At 42.4% G+C, this 18147-nt stretch overlaps 2 protein-coding genes across 3 annotated transcripts; one reads left to right on the top strand and one right to left on the bottom strand.

Annotated features, from left to right (window-relative positions):
* Nucleotides 1-1077: 1077 nt before the first annotated feature.
* LOC126391069 (mucin-5AC-like) lies at nt 1078-7626 on the bottom strand. 2 transcript variants are annotated; one of them, XM_050045665.1, is made up of 8 exons: nt 7465-7626; nt 6430-6533; nt 5833-6289; nt 5651-5743; nt 3611-3647; nt 3295-3366; nt 1824-3212; nt 1078-1710 (listed from the first exon to the last, which is right to left on the bottom strand). In XM_050045665.1, exons 1-8 carry the CDS (start codon nt 7561-7563, stop codon nt 1427-1429), a joined length of 2535 nt encoding a protein of 844 aa, XP_049901622.1. In that variant the 5' UTR covers nt 7564-7626; the 3' UTR covers nt 1078-1426. The 2 variants fall into 2 exon arrangements, with proteins under 2 accessions (XP_049901622.1, XP_049901623.1); XM_050045666.1 differs by lacking the exon at nt 7465-7626 and adding an exon at nt 7229-7285.
* Nucleotides 7627-9941: 2315 nt separating this feature from the next.
* On the top strand, nt 9942-17287 carry LOC126390246 (transcriptional repressor CTCF-like). Its single transcript, XM_050044478.1, has 13 exons — nt 9942-10100; nt 11637-11915; nt 12034-12216; nt 12311-12680; nt 12790-12960; nt 13247-13380; nt 13480-13600; nt 13695-13844; nt 14107-14267; nt 14358-14540; nt 14631-14772; nt 15362-15502; nt 15702-17287. The coding sequence occupies exons 2-13, from the start codon at nt 11658-11660 to the stop codon at nt 15965-15967; spliced, it is 2280 nt and encodes a 759-aa protein (XP_049900435.1). The 5' UTR covers nt 9942-10100; nt 11637-11657; the 3' UTR covers nt 15968-17287.
* The last annotated feature ends 860 nt before the right edge of the window (nt 17288-18147 follow it).

Here is an 18147-nt window from a genome sequence, read left to right as displayed (position 1 = left end):
AAAGTAAAGAACATTTTGGCCTGATTAAAATGCCACTGTACTCAAGTTGTGAAAATGTTAATTGTCTTTAATTACCCCAATTTCAGCATTTGAATTTTATTCTGCTGTGCAATCTAACCCTGGGAGGGTGATGGAGCACTAAAGGCTTTCATAACGAGAGGTAATACGGCCTAATATGTAACATCTCTTATGTGTCTTTGATAAAACTGCAGTGCTGTAATGTAAAACAAAATATGACCTTGTCATATGCACCAATTTGAAAATTACCTTACATTTGTATTACAAGAACAGAAATAAAATGAAGAAATACCATTTAGCACCCAGGGTTATACTTTCCCAACTGTATGGCCTGTGATTTTAAATTATTTTATGACAGGTTTGAAATACTTTTAGTCTACCAATATCAAGTTATAAATCAGATTTTAATTCCCTAATACAACATTATTTATATCATTCAACGTTGATTTATTACTGTAATAGTTTGATTAACTGGCCAGATCCACACAGTTTCTCTATGACGATCATATTTCTTTTCTCTCAAAAAGTACTTAAAGGTCTGTTTCCTCTCTGAGCGGGTAACTCTAAACCCAACTTAACCCAGGAATACAGTAACTTCCTTTCCACTCATGAACCCATGTCAGCTTTTCCATGTGGAGTAATGACATCAGCTATTCTCAGTGCCAGGGTGCAAATGTAGTAGATCTAGGTTATTTTAGCTGAGAGGCATTTTAACCCCAGAAAGCTTCAAACAAACATTAATTTCAGGATAAAACTGAACTACTGACCTTTGAGACAGTAGTTTGGCTAAAAGCCTTAACTCAAGGCTTGCTTACTAGCTTTTTCCAGAGCTTTTAACAGCATTTCATAGTCCTCCTCAGCAGATGAACTTTGATCAGGGACAATGATATAACCACCTTTGACAACAACTGAGCTATCTCCATGGCAACTGAGGAAGACCATGGGCTCCAGAAAAAGCAAGTGCACCTTGACTTAAAGTTTTCTTGTCAGATAACGTGAATTATTGTTAGAAATAATGTATCACACATTAAAAAAGCACAGAGAGTGACTCAGTCAATTCAATATTCCATTTAATAGTCATAACTATGTCTCTTATCCATCTATTGTAAACATGGTGTATTTTACCACAGTAGTTGTCTTATGGTACATAATCATACGTGCAATGCAAAAATTCAAACATAAGTTAAAAAAGGACAAAGACACTGCTGGATTTGTTGATTACATCACACCAAGGGGATCTCAGTTCTTTGGTCCAGTGGCCCACCCTTTGTGGTGTGCTGCTGTAATGTGGTGGTCCCTGTAGGAAGTGCCATGGATCGTCTCCCCCCCCTTTTACCCTTTACTGTGGTCTCTCCTGCCCCCGTCACAGTAGTTGGTCCCGTGTTTTAGACATTTATCTATTTTTGAATTACTTCTCACCCTTTGACTTTGTTTCTTCTTGTTTTTGACCCTCTGTCATCTCCTTGTTGCTATGCAGATCACCATCTTTCCCTGATGCAGGTTCAGGCATTCCCACCTCTGCTTTCATTGTGTCTTCTTCGGGTTTCACTTCTGTCATTATCACTTCGCTGTTAGAAGTGAGAGCCGGTTTCTCATTTTCACTCTCACTCTCCTTCCCACCGTCGACGACTTTCTTGCTCTCATCCACCTCAATTTGCTTGCTCTTATGAACCATCTCAAGCTCGTCATCTGCTGTTGAGAGGGGAAATCCACAAAACACGGCATTCAGCATACATCTATGTACATGTTAAAGTAGATAATTACATACAAGCATACGTTATATACTCACAGATCTCATGACTTACCAGTGCCCCTTTCTGTAGGCTCTACACTGGGTCTTTCTTCAGGAGATGCCTGCACATCATTATCTTGGCCTGAACTATCATTAGAGGGGGCCGGACTGGTCAAATGGTGAGAAGTAGCACTTGAGTTATCAATAGTTGATGTGAGGGTAGTGCTGACGTTGTTAGTGTAAGGTGGGTCTGAGTCAGTCATGAGTGGCGAGCAAATTGCAGCTGTGGTAGCTGAACTGGCAGTGGACGTGGTATCTGCACGGTTTAAACTGGTGGCGGTGGAAGGGGTGTCTGTGGGGTTTGTTTCACTGGAGGAGGTGGAGGGAACAGATATATCGGCAGGGCCAGGGGTGGCTGGGTGAGTAATGGTTGAAGTGGAGATAGAGTTCATGCAGTCAGTGGATGTTGGGCTTGTAGTGGTGGTGGGAGAGGTGGAGATGGTGGGAGGGAGGGTAGAAGAGATCAGGGTGGAGGCAGTGGTGATGGAGGCAACAGGTGAAACTGCAGTTGTAACAATATCACTTGTGTTAGGAGGTGGAGATGTTGTTTGAGTGACTGATGAAACTACAGTTGCAGAGCTAGTGGAGGTGACTGAAGTGGAATCATCACAAGCTTCAGCAACTGAAGTGGTGGCAGCAGACAAGCCTGGCAGCATATCTGATATGCTGGTGGAGGGTGAAGAAGCGGTGGTGATGACAGAAATAGCTGCATCACCACCAGCAGCAGGAGCAGCATCGACTGAGGGAACACCATTTGGCTCTGAGAGAGTCAATTTAGTTGACAGGTTTGTTGATGTTGTGGAAACAGAGCTTTCATTGCCGGGAGCAGAAACTGTTTCCGAGGTGGTAATGGAAGGCGTAGTTATTGTTGTTGAGTTTGATGTGACAGAGAGGCTTGGAGTGATGGACTCAGAGGAAGTGGAAGTAACTAAGACAGAGGTGGGGGGCTCTGTGGGTGTAGTGGTGCTTGATGTTAAGGTTGAGGTGGGTGGTTCAGTGGTAGTAACATTAGCTTCAGAGATAGAGGGTTTGCTGTCGGGCTCTGTAACATTCGTGGGTGTTGTAGCTGCTGCAGTGGGGTTAACAGAGTCAGTGCATATATCTGTGTCAGAGGGAGGTACAGTACTTGTAAAATCAGCTGAGTCAGGGACTGAGTTTGAGATTGTCGGTACAGTAGGAGCGGTGGTTGTAGTGAGTGCAGGAGTAGGTGGAGCTGCGGTTGGACTCAGTTTAGTGGGCGTGTTTGTCTCCCCTTCTTGTATTTGGGCTAGCTCGTTCTCAGGTGTGTTGCGGCCAGATGTTGTGGGGGGTGGACCTGGCTTGAGAACGGGCTTTGGAAGCAAAGCGGGTTTCCCAGCTGACTCGTGTGCTGACACACTTGGGCGGATTTGATGCCTTGTGTCTATAGAAAAAAATGAATGTGCAAATTATTTTACTATCATACACGTACTATATGAGCGATTGAATCAGTGTTTGTGTTTTACCTGATGATGCAGACATCGTTCGAGGTTTTGTGAAAGTAGGCGGTGGCTCAGGTTTACTGTCAATGATAGTACCTGAGACACAAAGATCATTAACCAGAGGAATTAATTCACTATTATGTCACTATAATGGATGAGAGCAGCCTTATCAGTCTGAAGAGATATTACATCCTTGTAATGGAGTAGTGATCCATGTTAGAAAGTCTCTCCCTTTGATACAAACCCCTCAACTTCAAAGATTAATTCTGCTTCATTAACGCTAAGCTGGAGCAGAGAGGAGTTTAATCATATTGCACATCAAATAGATAAAGGAACCTACCTTCAGATTCTGCTTTTTTCATCTCTCCCTCCGGATTCTACAAGAATGAAAGAGGCAATTAAACACTTCTGAAGACTCCTACAGTATACCAGGCTTGGGCGGTATCAAGGTATTAGAGTATACCCAGGTATGTAGAAATCCCAAAGATATGATTTTCAATGCCATAAAAAATACAGACGCTCCTCTTTCTATTAAACTGATAGGGAGATGCTGTATTGAGTTGATGTAATACACAGCACACACCACCAGAGTGTCTCTATGGGTGGAACAGGCAGCTGAGGTGAGAAAGATGCCGACTGCAAGTGGTGGGGATTAGGTAGTACCACATAGCCACACCTATCTCCACAGCACTGTGTCAGTGCTAGAGAAAGGTCTTTACTCACAGATTCCTTTTCTGCTATGGGGGAAAAACCACTCTGGCTTGTTTATGTTTCTTAAAACCAATCAGGATTGTCTTAGGCGACACTTAGCACTGGGTGGATACAGCAACAGTGCTCTTGCAATAAAAGGGCAGGGGTGAACTTATTTTGGTGGAACTTTATAGACAAAGATAATTCAATAACCAGTACCCTAGGTGAAGCATGACTATACTTTAGCTCTGGAAGAACTCACTGGATCTGTTAAAACCCCTGACAATTTGCTGGCTGTATGTGGCTCTAGCAGAACATTATTACGACAATATTACAGAAGCGCATGTGAAGTAGAACGGATCCTTACATTAGTGAAGTCACCTTGACTCAGTCACTTGTGCCTGTCGCAACCAGAGTTAAAAGATGTGGCTAATCAACTCCGAGTGGTCGTGTCAGAAAATGGATCACTAGCAGGCAGAGAAGTCCTCCAAGATCAAGTCTGGGCTTTTCTGAGGTGCGTTAATGAGTTGTTAAATTTGTTGTAGATCTTAACAACAATTCACAGGACTGTAAAAATAATGGATGCAGCAACTGTGACATCACCTATTGGTTTGTGGACTCCCATTTTGAAGCTTTGAGTTTGCCACCTCTGCCATCACCATCTTGGTTTTTGAAGCCAGAAGTGACCACATTTGGGTGAGAGGCTGGCGATGTTAAGGAGCAAGGGGTGGATCTGACTGAGAAGAAGAGGACACTATCGGCAAACAGCCCTTCACTCAAAGTGGCCCGGCCTTAATGATGTGTAACTTTAAGCCTTAATAACATGTTAACAGGTGAGTTTTATAAAAATTTACCAACCGTAAAGTTGTCATGAATACTGAAAATAAGCTAAGCAAGTAAAGATGGGCATTTTAACATTAGTGTCAATAGAGATTGACTCACTTCTGGAGCCAGCCTCCAGTGGCCATTCAAGGAACTGCAGTTTTTAGCACTTCCATATTGACTTTATTTTTCAGCGCCGGAGGTTGCTGCTTGATCAAAACGTGCCATTTCCAGTATATATATTGTTAGCTTGGAGGTTGTTGTTGCATACCGTAGCAAAGGGGATTTGGAAACAGTAAGATGCAGATAGCGGCAGGAAGGGAATGGTGGCTGAAATCAGCAGCCCAACAGCAGGCTTATAGCCACAGTCTACATCTGGTGAGTCAGACTAGGGATAACAATAACAGAATAAGTAAAAAAGAAAAATGTCTCTGCCCCTTTTTGGGAGTATTGCCACATATAACTTTATCTTGACATGACTACAAAAGCAGTTTATTAGCCACATGATTTTTTTCCGTTCAGCCCACTGATGTGTCGAATCCGCTGTGGCAATAGGTGTCATCAGCTCCTCCAGCAAGAAGGGCGCTTATTTCCTATCTTGTGTGGACCGTAAGTATTTAAACCCAGCAAGACTTGTCAAAGTAGGCTGATAGCATATTTGAAACATAGCACTGTGGGCTAGACAATGACATACATGCTACAATGACTTCTATGACCAGTAGCTCAGCTTTAAAAAAAAAAAAAAAAAAAATACAAACATTACCATATACCCCAATGAAATGTCAGGAAAGTGTGACGGTAAGAAAAAATACATAGCACCCAAGCTCACACTACACATATATTAATTCAGACATACACATTCACACACCTGTGTCTCTCCAGGCTGGGCTTTAGAAACTCCAATACGTTGAAGCATGAGATGGAGTTTCTGTTCAAAGCTATGTTGGCCTTCGAATTGTTTCTGAAATAAGCAATGCAAAGTAGTGAGTGCTTTTCAAAACTTATCTGCTGATATAATTGTATATATGACTTTATTCTACTAACACTCACCTTTGAAGTGTTTCGGGCATTGGTAGTCCCTGCTGCTGCTGATCCTGACAGCAAAATGAGAGACTGGGACTTCCCCTCTCTGAGAGCTCGGCGGGGAGGCACTGCTTCACCCCTCAGCGGAGCGCCAGGTGTCTCCTGAACAGCTGACTCTCCAGTAACAGCACCGGGATGTTCTTTCGCTTTCTCCTTTTCATTTTCCTTGTCGTGCTCCTTGACTCGGTCCTTATCTTTTTCTTTCTCCGCTCTGGCGACCTCCCTGAGCGGACGAATGAGATCAGCGATGGAGGCCTTTTTGGGTCGCCCCTCGTGGCTTGTTTCTGATTTCAGACCTCGTCTCTTTTTGAGTGTAAAGAAGTCACCAAGCTTCCTCCTGAGTGTTTTCGTCGGGGGTGGACAAGGGACAGAGCTGGCAGGAGCCACTTCGTGCACTGTGATAGATTCCTCATCTTGCTTTTTCCTACATAAAGGATCATAGTCTGTATATCAAGCCAATAATGTGTACAACCAGCTTACTTTTATTAAAGTATTATTAGGAACTAGATTAGCTAAGTATCAAGGAACTATAAAGAGGCTAATTAGGCAGCTGTTGATACTCACAGTGTATCAGTAGGAAGTACTCTCTTAGTAAAGAACTCTTCAACTCCTTCATCCACTCTCCCCATGAGCTCAAGGACTTCATTGTCACTCTCAATTATTGTCTCCTGATTTCCACACACATACACAGAAAAACATTTCACACCAAAGATCAAACAAACTGATGTTGAAGAGCAACTTGTATCATATGTAACTTTACATTACATAACCCTCACCTCTGAAAAACCCACACATTCTGGCACTAGTGTTTCTCCTGCCTCTATAGGTGTATTTTGGTTTGAATCTCTCATCCAGTCATGCTACAAACCAGCCTCCTGGGAGTCAGTTGCTCAGTAACGTACAATGGGGGGGCGTCACTGGTTTTACATGCAGAATGAGAGCAACATAACTCATTTTGCCAATGTAGGTAATGTGATGTCAAAATTGCAACCATACAGTGTTGCATCATCCTGATCATATTAACATCTGTAGACACAAGTAGCAATAAAAACCAGGAGGTTGACTGCAGAACACAAATTTAGCAGAAGTCACCGATACATGATATCCTGTCAGGGGAATTGCTTGAATTTGGTCTCCCTGGCCACTGGCTCCAAGGGAGTGACTCTATGTCTACAGCCTAATAGCTCTGTGACAACATGATCAGCTCAGTGGAAAATGGAGATGATCACACACATTTTGATATAATTCCCTGAAAAAATACAAACAGCAGGAGATTTTTTCAGTGAGAGAAAGAGAAGACATTCAGACCAAACTACCACTCGCTCTCATACATACTCATCATGCTCTTACACACAGAAAATACCAAGTGTGGGTTCATCAAACAGCCGGTGACCGGTACAATGGGACTGCCTTATTCAAGCAGGGACCAGGCATCTTTTACAGCACTCCCCCTCCATCCTTCCCTTCCCCCTGCCTCTCCCCTCTGTACCCTATTACATCTCTCCTCTCTTCCCCCCTTCCATTTTCTCTCCTCACACACACCACCTTTCCCTCACACTCCATTTTTACAAAAACCTCTCTGATCCTCCTTCACAGTACCTGTGGTCTGCTGGGACGATAGTTCAGTTTTTGTCGGTGAGGTCTCGGTCTGCTCTGGGTGTAGTGCCTGAGCGCTGGTCCGCCCAATGGCAGCTCCATTGGGGAGACACGGCACGCTGTTGCCGTGGAGCTCTGTTGCCGTGGCTCTGTTGCTGAGGCACCGTTGCTAAGAGCACGAGCAGCAGCAGTATGTAATGCCTCCACTGAGGTGGGAGGGGCCAGGCTGGCTAGACTGACAGATCTGACAACAGAACCTTGCCTTTCTCTGCCCCCTCCCCTCCAAGAGGAAAACCATGAGAAAAAGATGGTGATAAAATAAGAAGGGGAAGAGAGAGGGAGGAATAAAGTGACCACACTAACATCTGTTTCATCCCTGCATCCAAGCCTATGACAAGTATATGCATACGAGTAGACTGCAAAGGAAACAGCTAAAATGAACAAAATGTTCTATTGGTTATGTAACAAATTAATAATTTATTTTATATGCGGAAAAGATGCTCTGAAATTCTGTAATTCAAAATGAGATGTCTCACCAATACTAGAGTAAACTGTACTAAATAGTCCTGCGAGGATTGTTAGATATCTTGATAATGAGCTGTAAGACTTGCTCAGAAACCATAAAATAAGACACAGGCACACACCCACAAGCACCAATCTCTATGTATCTTAATTATACTACTAATACCCCTGAAGGCGTGTGTAGGGAGTTTCATGGGAACTGTTTTTGAATATTTGATATTCAAACCCAGCAACTCAATTCCCAGTTTGAAACACTTTGATATAAATCTATCATTTACACTGGTTTTAGTGGCAGATAAGGGAATTATTCATATCATTCAATGTTGATTTATGACTGTAATTGTTTAATTAACTGGCCTAATCCACACAATTTCTATTTTCTCTCGAAAAGTATTCAAAGAACCATAGGCGTAGATAGCAGGGGGGACACAAGGGAAACACCCACCTCAATATTTAGAACCCCCAATAGTTAGAGGACTTCTTTGGATCAAAATTAAAGACATTTACACCATAAATTGACGCAGAGAAGGCACAAACTGGTGCATAAAAAAATCACTAAAATGCAGAAAATTAAGTGTTTGACACCCCCAACCCCCTGGTCCAATGATGAAATGAAACCCATGCCCCTGGAAAGGACTGTTTCCTTTCTCAGCGCTTAACTCTAAACCCAACTCAACAACCTAGAAATACAGTAACTTGTTTTCCACTCATGAACCCATGTCACATTTTCCATGTGGAGTAATGACATCAGCTATTTTTAGTGCCAGGGTGCAGATGTAATACACCAAGGTTATTTTAACTGAGAGGCAGGTTGTGTATTAACATGTGTATTAATATTTTAAAACATGAAAACTTAAAACATTAATTTCAGGATAAAACTTCACTCTGGTCAGCTAGGTAACTATTACAGTCATAAATCAGTGTCTAAATTATACTTTTATATCAAAGTGTTACAAATTCTGAATTGAGTTATTTTAACTGCAGAAGCTGGATGTGTCTGTCATGTAAATATGATCATACAGCCATATATAAATATATAAAAGAATGTTTATGTAGAACAGTTAGCTGGCAAAAGATTCAGTAAAATGTAAAGTCACTGTCCAGATATCGGCAGGAGAACAGGAGAATGATGTGCAACAAAAGTGCCCAGCCAGACTGAACCAGGGACATTGAAACTGATGGCCAGTATCATTTAACTCCTAAACCACCAGAGACCCCATGGTTTCAGTTTTGCTCTTAAATATTCCATATCCCTAACTTCCACTGAGGTCAGGATGTACTTAAATAAACTGTAAACAGTGCAGAGAGTGTAATAAACAGTAATAGTAAAACCCCAGCAGCTCATTTGTCCCTCCCACACCATGGTATCAGGATTTTAGACCATACCAAATGAAAGACACGACAGAGACAACACTGTGTGGGGGACAAGATGTGGAAATTAATGTTTTTGTATGTAACTGTGTCACATATTAGATTGAAGGTGACATTTTCACACCCAAATAAAAACCTGCAACCCACTATGACTAATACATGTGTTTATTTGGATGTGTAAATGTCACCTTCAATCCATTCTGTGACACAATTACACATAAAGACCTCGAGGATAGTGTATAATCACGACTTTCTGTGTAGTGGGGCCCGCCCTTCACCTACAATATTCACACTGCCCTCTAGTGACTGTTTTTAAGAATTACTTTTATTCACAAAATCACTTGTAACCTCGATTTAACATGGGATAAGAGGTGTTGAAGGCCTATTAGTCATGCTCTGGTAAAACCGATCTGCATTTCTCGTGAGAAAACTAATCAGTACTCTCTGTTCTCTCGGTCATTGTTGCTCTTCTTCCCACCACCCCGCCCACGCCTGAATTCAAATCTGGCGCCCATCACCCTCAGCTCACAGCTCGACCACTCCCCTTTACTCCCTCGGGTGCTGTGTTTGCGCATGCGCGGTAGCTCATAAGGGCCGCCATTTTGTGTTAGGCCCACTCTTCCTAAGCGGGAGAAAATTTTTAGTCCGGCGCGCAGCACGTACGGACGTTCACACCGGGACTTGGAGGAACAACCACATGCACCGAGCATCCAGCTGAATATAACGAGGAACAGAAGCAGTCGGGAGTAAGTGAAGTCGTTACTTTGCCTCCAAACACGGAAACGTTTTTGTAGGAGCCGTCGCCGGCCTCTAGGTGTCACGGTAGGGCTTACCGACCAGGCGGCTGGCGGGGGGTGTTTGTCTCCCTCTATCGTTATCCAAAATACACTAAATCTGTCTATAAACTGTAACTCCCCGTCTCGGTTGAGTGTTTTGGTGCTTTTCGGCTGATATTTTGGGGTAATGGCACAGGGATGGCTGTATTTATCAATATTTCTGTTTTAAGTTTGTTCAGGCCTGACGTCCATCTTATCGTGCCCTTTGTTTCCTGTTTTCAGACGTACTCGCGCCTCCCGAGTTAACACGAGTTGATGTCCAAGTAGTTTGTACCGTCTAAACAATATATCGTTTGTTTTGACTAATAAGCTGTGACTTGATAACAGGATGCCATAAAGTAAGCGTTTTTAAAACAGGCGAACGAGTGACTCCGAAGTATCGATTGATTGATCGACAGATATCAATGTCTAATCAACACAGGAAGACGTAAACGGTCACTTTTCTCAAACTTTAACATTACCTCACTGTCGTACAATGCTATAGTCGGATTGCAGATGATGAATTAACACGGTTTGTTCACTTAATTTAACTCTAGGCTCCATGTACTACTTTATCTGACCCATACTCTCCACAGTCGACCAGATGTGCAGTGGATTATCTTTATATAAAACTCAGTCTAGAAATCAGAGTATACCAGGGTGTCCTTCATTAACGTTACATATACCTCGGGGTACTAATAGTGAGATGAATGCTGGATATAGTCGAGGGACTGTCTCTATTTGGCACGTTTTTAGTAACCCACTGCACTACATAACATCTAAATTACACTTAAATTTAATCTATTTCTGGCACTTTAACTAGCAGTCACTTGCTTGGAGTATAGGATCCCACACTGGGTTGGAAGTTAGCACCAAATGCTAGTAAAATATGCCAAAACCAATGCCAATCTGTTGAGTGGTTGGCAGATTTAGGACTGCACCAGCCACAGTGGCAGGTGGTCAAAAAGTATTTCCAACCCTGCTCCCACACGTGGATAGATTAACTAAGACTCGATAATCCATATCACAAAGACTTGTAGTTTGAGTGTTGACTCTGTATATGTATGAAGTGAAACACGTTGATTGCTAGCAATGTATAAAGTATTCTCTGATTAGGTCATTAAATGCTACAAAATCAGTTGCCCCTCTGATCTGTTGAAGGGTCAGGCTATCAAAATAAAACAACACACTGGCTCCCAGTGGAGTTTAAGTATCCACAGCTGGTACTACCACTTCCTTTAGAGGCAAAAGGACATGCAGTCATTTGTTGAGCTCATGGCATTTGTAAAAACCAAACAACAAGAAGTTCCAATTACTGAGGGAAACCCCCTCACAGAGGACTGTTGGCAGTGTACTGATGTATAGAAACCGGCTCCACATGTACAAACAACATATTTTCAGCTCCTATTTTTTGTTATCAAAATTATAAGTCATTCTCACTTTCTGATAAATTTCTTCTCCTTTAAGGGTGTTAGTTACCCCCTTGCCATGGAGGGTGAGGTTGTTTCCATGGAGACCACTCAGGCTGCGGTCCTGGCTCCTGAAGGAAAGGTCCTGCCAGAGGGCGGAGAGGCTTTGATACAAGGATCAGCCATGGCTCAACAGGGGGAAGTGGCTGAGAACATGGAGATGATGGTGATGGACGCTCTCGATCCAACTTTGCTGCAAATGAAGACGGAGGTGTTGGAGGGTGGTGGCACAGTGACTGTTACGGGTGGAGATGAAGGACAGATCATCACGCTGCAGGTTGGTATAGAACATCGGTTAAGCGATAACATTTAACTAATGTTGGATTATTGGTAACTGGTCTTGTAAAATGTTTTATGTAGTGTGGTCAAGTTGAAAGGGTTTTTCTTCTATGTAGGTGGTAAACATGGAGGAGCAGGCAGGAGCTGCATTAGGTCTCGGCCAGCTTCAGCTGGTGCAGGTACCTGTCACAACAGCAACTGTAGAGGGGCTCCAGGCCACATATGTTGATGCCTCAGCAGTCAACAAGGATGCAGAGCCGGTTATCTGTCACACCCTCCCTTTGCCTGAGGGCTTCCAGGTTAGTTATGTCCTCAACTTTGCATTCTCAGCAAACTCTTGTGTTGAAAAATAGTCTGGTCACAATGAGACACATATGTAATCTTTTCTTTTAGGTGGTAAAAGTGGGTGCCAATGGTGAAGTAGAGACTGTAGAGCATGAGGAGCTCCAGGCAACCCATGAGGAGTTTCAAGCGGTTAGGGCAGAGGAGGGGGTAGAGGCAGCAGAAGTAGAAGCCACTGTGCCTCAGCAAGAAGACCCAGAATGGTCTAAGGACCCAGACTACCAGCCCATCACCAGTATCCGTAGTAAAGGGAAGAAAGGAAAGAAGAGCCGCCTGCGCTATGGAGACGGCGATCGTGACATGGATGTTTCTGTGTACGATTTTGAGGAAGAGCAGCAGGAGGGGCTGCTGTCTGAGGTCAATGCTGAGAAGGTTGTGGGCAACATGAAACCACCAAAGCCCACAAAGATCAAGAAAAAAGGTTAGACATCAATGTTTCTTTAGTATCTGAAGATGACTGTGAGAAGACACATTTTAGATTATGATTTGTTTATGTGATGTTTCTCTTTATAATCCTAAAATGTACTCAGGTGTAAAGAAGACTTTCCAGTGTGAGCTGTGTAGCTACACCTGTCCAAGGCGCTCCAACTTGGACAGACACATGAAGAGCCACACAGATGAGAGACCACATAAATGTCACTTGTGTGGAAGGGCTTTTCGAACTGTTACACTGCTGAGAAACCACCTCAATACACACACAGGTAAATCAAAGAACAGTACTTGTACTTGTTAACTAAAAAAATGCTACATTCTGTAATAATTCAGATAAATTTGTAAGAATTAAGCTGGAACTAACTGGATGATTTACTAGGAATTTTGTTATTTCTCCCATTACGTTAACACTACACAGTCAAGAGTTTCTTAACTTTTCAGCCATGTTTCAACTGTTCTTGCTTCATGTTACCATTAGACAAAGAAGAAATAGATCTTTTCCATTAACAAACCTTGGCAGTGTTCCTTCATTCTCATTTCGTTCAACTTTTTTAGGCACTCGGCCACATAAATGCACAGATTGTGACATGGCATTTGTGACCAGTGGTGAACTGGTGCGTCATCGCCGCTACAAACACACACACGAGAAGCCCTTCAAGTGCTCCATGTGTGACTACTGCAGCGTGGAGGCAAGTAATCAAATGTTGATCTGTGTTAGGTCCCTCTCTCGTCTGTAGTTAACACCCACGGTAAGTCTTGTATTTTAATCTTTATCTCTCTTTTTTTAGGTTAGTAAGTTGAAAAGGCACATCCGCTCCCATACAGGAGAGCGACCCTTCCAGTGCAGTCTGTGCAGCTATGCTAGTAGGGACACTTACAAGCTGAAGAGACACATGAGAACACATTCAGGTAACATTCTTGCATCATCTATTTGCAGAGGGAAGTCTTACTACAGGTTTAAGAAGAGAACCTCACATACTAAATTCTCTCCTCTTTTGTGCAGGTGAAAAGCCGTACGAGTGCTACATCTGCCATGCCCGTTTCACACAAAGCGGCACCATGAAGATGCATATTCTGCAGAAGCACACGGAGAACGTGGCCAAGTTCCACTGCCCACACTGTGATACTGTCATCGCACGCAAGAGTGACCTTGGTTAGTAATGTGTTGTCATTTTTGCTTAAAACTAAATGTGATCAGCTGCAGAAAAAAATAGCAGGGAAGTACTGGTAAGGCTGGTATTTATGAGGGTCTTTTAGATTCTGAGATCATGAAGTATGTCCATGTAAACCAGGGTTGTGAGAGAAATCATGTTACTTCACATCATGCACATTTTATAATTGAAATAATGTCTTAAACTCGCCGGTTCGGTCACTGGAGCTTTGATGTGAACGTTTCTATTCTGTTTCTATTTCAGGGGTTCACTTGAGGAAGCAGCATTCATTTATTGAGAAGGGAAAGAAATGTCGTTACTGTGATGCTGTGTTCCATGAGCGATATGCTCTCATCCAACACCAGAAGACCCACAAGAATGAGAAACGCTTCAAGTGTGAACAGTGTGACTACTGCTGCAGACAGGTGTGTGTCATGAGGAATATGAAGCTCTTATTCCAAGTTAATTTCTTTTCATGCTAGATGACAATTTATCTCTGACCCATTTCTTCATAGGAACGCCACATGGTAATGCACAAGCGTACACACACGGGGGAGAAGCCATTTGCCTGCAGCCAGTGTGAGAAAACATTTAGGCAGAAGCAGCTTCTGGACATGCACTTCAAGCGCTACCATGATCCCAACTTTGTCCCCACTGCCTTCGTCTGCGTCAAGTGTAGCAAGACGTTCACCCGCAGGGTAGGGCTGAGCTTTGTGTTTTAGCACATACATGCACTTATTTTAAAGTATGTCACTAAGTTGTAATGGTTATGTGTGCGTGCTCCACAGAACACAATGCTGCGTCACAGTGAGAACTGCACAGGTGAAGTTGAAGAAGAAAATGGAACTCCGACACCGAAAAAGGGTCGTCGTGGCAGGAAGAGGAAGATGCAGAGCAGGAGGGAAGGTGACGATGACGACGACAACACAGGTATTATATACGTAGCAAATCTCAGTCCCTCATTTTGACATCAGAGTATGCAATGAAATTTGTTCAAAATAAGTAAAGGAGCTCATTACCATTTCCTGGCTGTGAAAAGCTGCCCTGGGCATTTTGTAAATTTTAATCTTTAAGTCTGCTGAAAATGCTCATTAGTATATTGTTTTGGCCAAGGGACTCATCGGTCTTGATAACATGTTGGTTACACATTTGGTTACTGAAGATTGGACAGGATCAGGCAAATTTGTTGCTTTAAGTTGGCACATAAAACCCAACCAGGATGCAGTTCAGCATGTATTGTAGTGATGGTACAACTGAGTTAAGGCCTAGACACACCAAACTGACTAGTGGCAATGAAGGCCAACTGTTGCATCGCCGGTGTCTGGGCCAAAAAGTTGCACCTGAGCACATCACAGGGACCACAGTCAACAGCCAACGAACACATACACATATGACAGCCTGACATTGATCAACGGCCAACTGTCGGCTTGGTGTGTCAGGGCCCTAAGATTGTCAGGAAATGTGCTTGTGTCAAAATGTAATTTATTTCTCCTCGATGTCCTCACTCATTCACCTGTAGAGGGTGAACTAGATGACATAGAGGAGGAGGAGCTAAGTGAGATTGAGGTGGATCAGGCCCCACCAGTCGTCCCTATCCCAGCCCCTGTGGAACCACCAGTCAAGAGGAAACGTGGACGACCCCCAAAGAGCAAACCAGATGGTAAGTATGAGGCTACCATACTTTTGGGCATGTTTTGGCAGTGTTTCTGAGCCACACACCGTAACACTTAAAGAATGCTAATGGAGTGTGATCATAGCTAAAATATAAAGCATCACTGTTTCCTTTTTATAAATATTTTTAACATTGTGAAAAAACATATCTTTTAATACCAGAATCTGACCTGTAACTTTCTTAACAGCGGCTGCTATCATCCGTGTGGAGGACGAGGCCACTGGAGAGGTGGATGACATAATTGTGAAGAGGGAGGTTGGAGCCGACCATGATGACACAGAGGACATCAACGATGAGACCGTAGAGGAGGTCGTGGTCGGTGGAGGGAAGTCTACCATCCAGTTGGAGGAGTTGCCCCAGGAAGAGGGGACAGCACCAGGGGTGCAGCTGTCCGAGGCCCCACCCAATGGAGACCTGACCCCTGAGATGATCCTCAGCATGATGGACCGGTGATGGATGTGAGGGTCAAACCTGTAAACACACACAGACCCCTGATCACGTCTTCATTTTTTTAAATTCTTGGCATTTAGGATTACAAACACTTGCATCCTGCACAGAAAAAAAACATCACTGTTCGTAATTTAAGATTTGCTTTTTAATCATGTATTGATAAAGAGCTGGATGAGTGAAATTTTTTTAATAAGGACTTACCTACCAAAAAAAATCATGTCAGTACATTTGAGTTTGGGGTGGCTGTAATTGACAGCAGTATCTAGCTCTGTCATGTGGTATGCTACATTAGATACATTACAAAATCTCTTCTGAATACATTCTGTTTTAACATAGTAGAGAGACTCTTACCTGAATCTAGACTGTGTGCGTGTAATTTTACAAAACATCTTGGTAATTATTTTAATCTCTGTTCTTTCTAAGTCCTTCTGTTTTTTGTTTTACTTGTTATGCATCTGTGTGACGTTAAGTTGAGGTCGTAAGTAGATAGTTGTACAACCATAATGTGGACCATAAATCCAGTCAGTGTTTAATTTCCTCACTGAAGAGCTCCATTTAGTGTACCTCTCAGTTTGGGCAGAAAACTGCTCTCCAGTCAGATTTGGAGATGAAAATTTGCTATTTGGGTTTGACATTTTTGAGCAGCAGAAGAAAAGTACAATTAGGCCGCAGTTGAAAGTCACTGAATCAAATATCATGAGAAGAGAAACATGATACTGCTGTTAATCACAGCCACTGTAAGAGAGAATATTTCTTTTTTTGGTTTCTTTTCTGTGGTTATTAATTACTTTTTTAAAGCCAATTCTAGTTTTTAAGAGCTTAATAGACTGCTTATCTTACGCTCCTTTCTTGCTACTGTAACACCCCTAGATGACTTTTATGTACTAAACATTGTCACTTGATAGGTGCAAGGAAAGAATGTTGTTTCGCTCCCTTTTGTAGCCATTCCACTTTGGGTTGATGTTTTTTTTCTTTTGTACCATTGGCAATGCAACATAGCAGCTTGAATGACATTTTAATAACTGTTGAGGACGGGAACAGATGTATGACTGTACAACCAATTTAAAAAAAAAAAAAAAAAAAGTAGACATTGAGACTGATGTTTTAGGTTTCTGCAGCTGTAATAATCTAAATCATGGATATTTAAAATCAGTCTGGTTTTGGAGAAGTTAACGTGTTAGTTGTACAGTTACAGCCCCAAAAAAACTAAGGGTAGAAGCATTGTTAATGGAAATGAGCTGAGAAACAACTGAGTGCTAATACAGAAATGTCAGTGTATTTTGCTTGCAAATCTATTTTATTAAATGGACAACTTGATACAAAGATCTTCACTCATTTGTTTGTCTAAAGAACATATGAACTGACGTGACACCAGTGGATTTGTCTCAACTCTGTTCTTCACACTGGTATTCTTCAGATACGTCGAAATTTGATGACTTTTTAATTTAAGCCATTTATTCTCATTCTGCTTAAACTGGGATTTGACTCAAATCACTTTTTTTTTCTTCTTTTTTTTTAACTTGGGAATTGTGACTCGAGGTTCAGCTTCTGCAGTCACAGGATGCATCTTGTCTACATGACCATGGGCTGTGGTGGCTTTTATTCACTGTAGGGTCAACCAAGAGTTTTGCAGCTCTCTTGCAAACAAACAAAACCATACTTCCTCCATCTTTACACTTTTTATCTCCACTTAAGTTGACAGATATTACCCACCAATAAAACAGGTGTCTATCATTAATAGGATCGTCAGTCACACTTCAATACAAAAATTGTCTGCTGTGGCATTGATGCATACTGTCTCAAATTTGACTGAAACCAATGGACAAAAACATGATGCAAAAGCACTGACCAACTTCTCTGCATGTGACATGTCACATGAGGTCATGTGGGAAGAGCCTGTTGGGGCAAATTAAAATGCCTTCACTGGTATTCCATTATATTTTTCCATATTCCTCAGGTTTTCTATTACTCTAGTGCTGTTATTTATACCAACAAAATCTGTAAATGGCTGCAGTGTGCTTCAGTGGAAAGACAGTAGATTGGTAATGTGCCTAAAATCATACTGGAGTAAAGGACATCTTTATTCTCAAAATCCTAATTCCCATTGTATTAGCTGCTAGAGAGCACAAAGAGCAGCTTCACACTTGCATCGAGCCCCAGTTACTGGCTCCAGATGATTCTGT

This window comes from Epinephelus moara, chromosome 1 (assembly GCF_006386435.1).
Source record: "Epinephelus moara isolate mb chromosome 1, YSFRI_EMoa_1.0, whole genome shotgun sequence".
Lineage (NCBI taxonomy): Eukaryota > Metazoa > Chordata > Actinopteri > Perciformes > Serranidae > Epinephelus > Epinephelus moara.
Note: the sequence above shows the minus strand (reverse complement) of the source record. Positions and strands in the feature narration are given on the sequence as shown.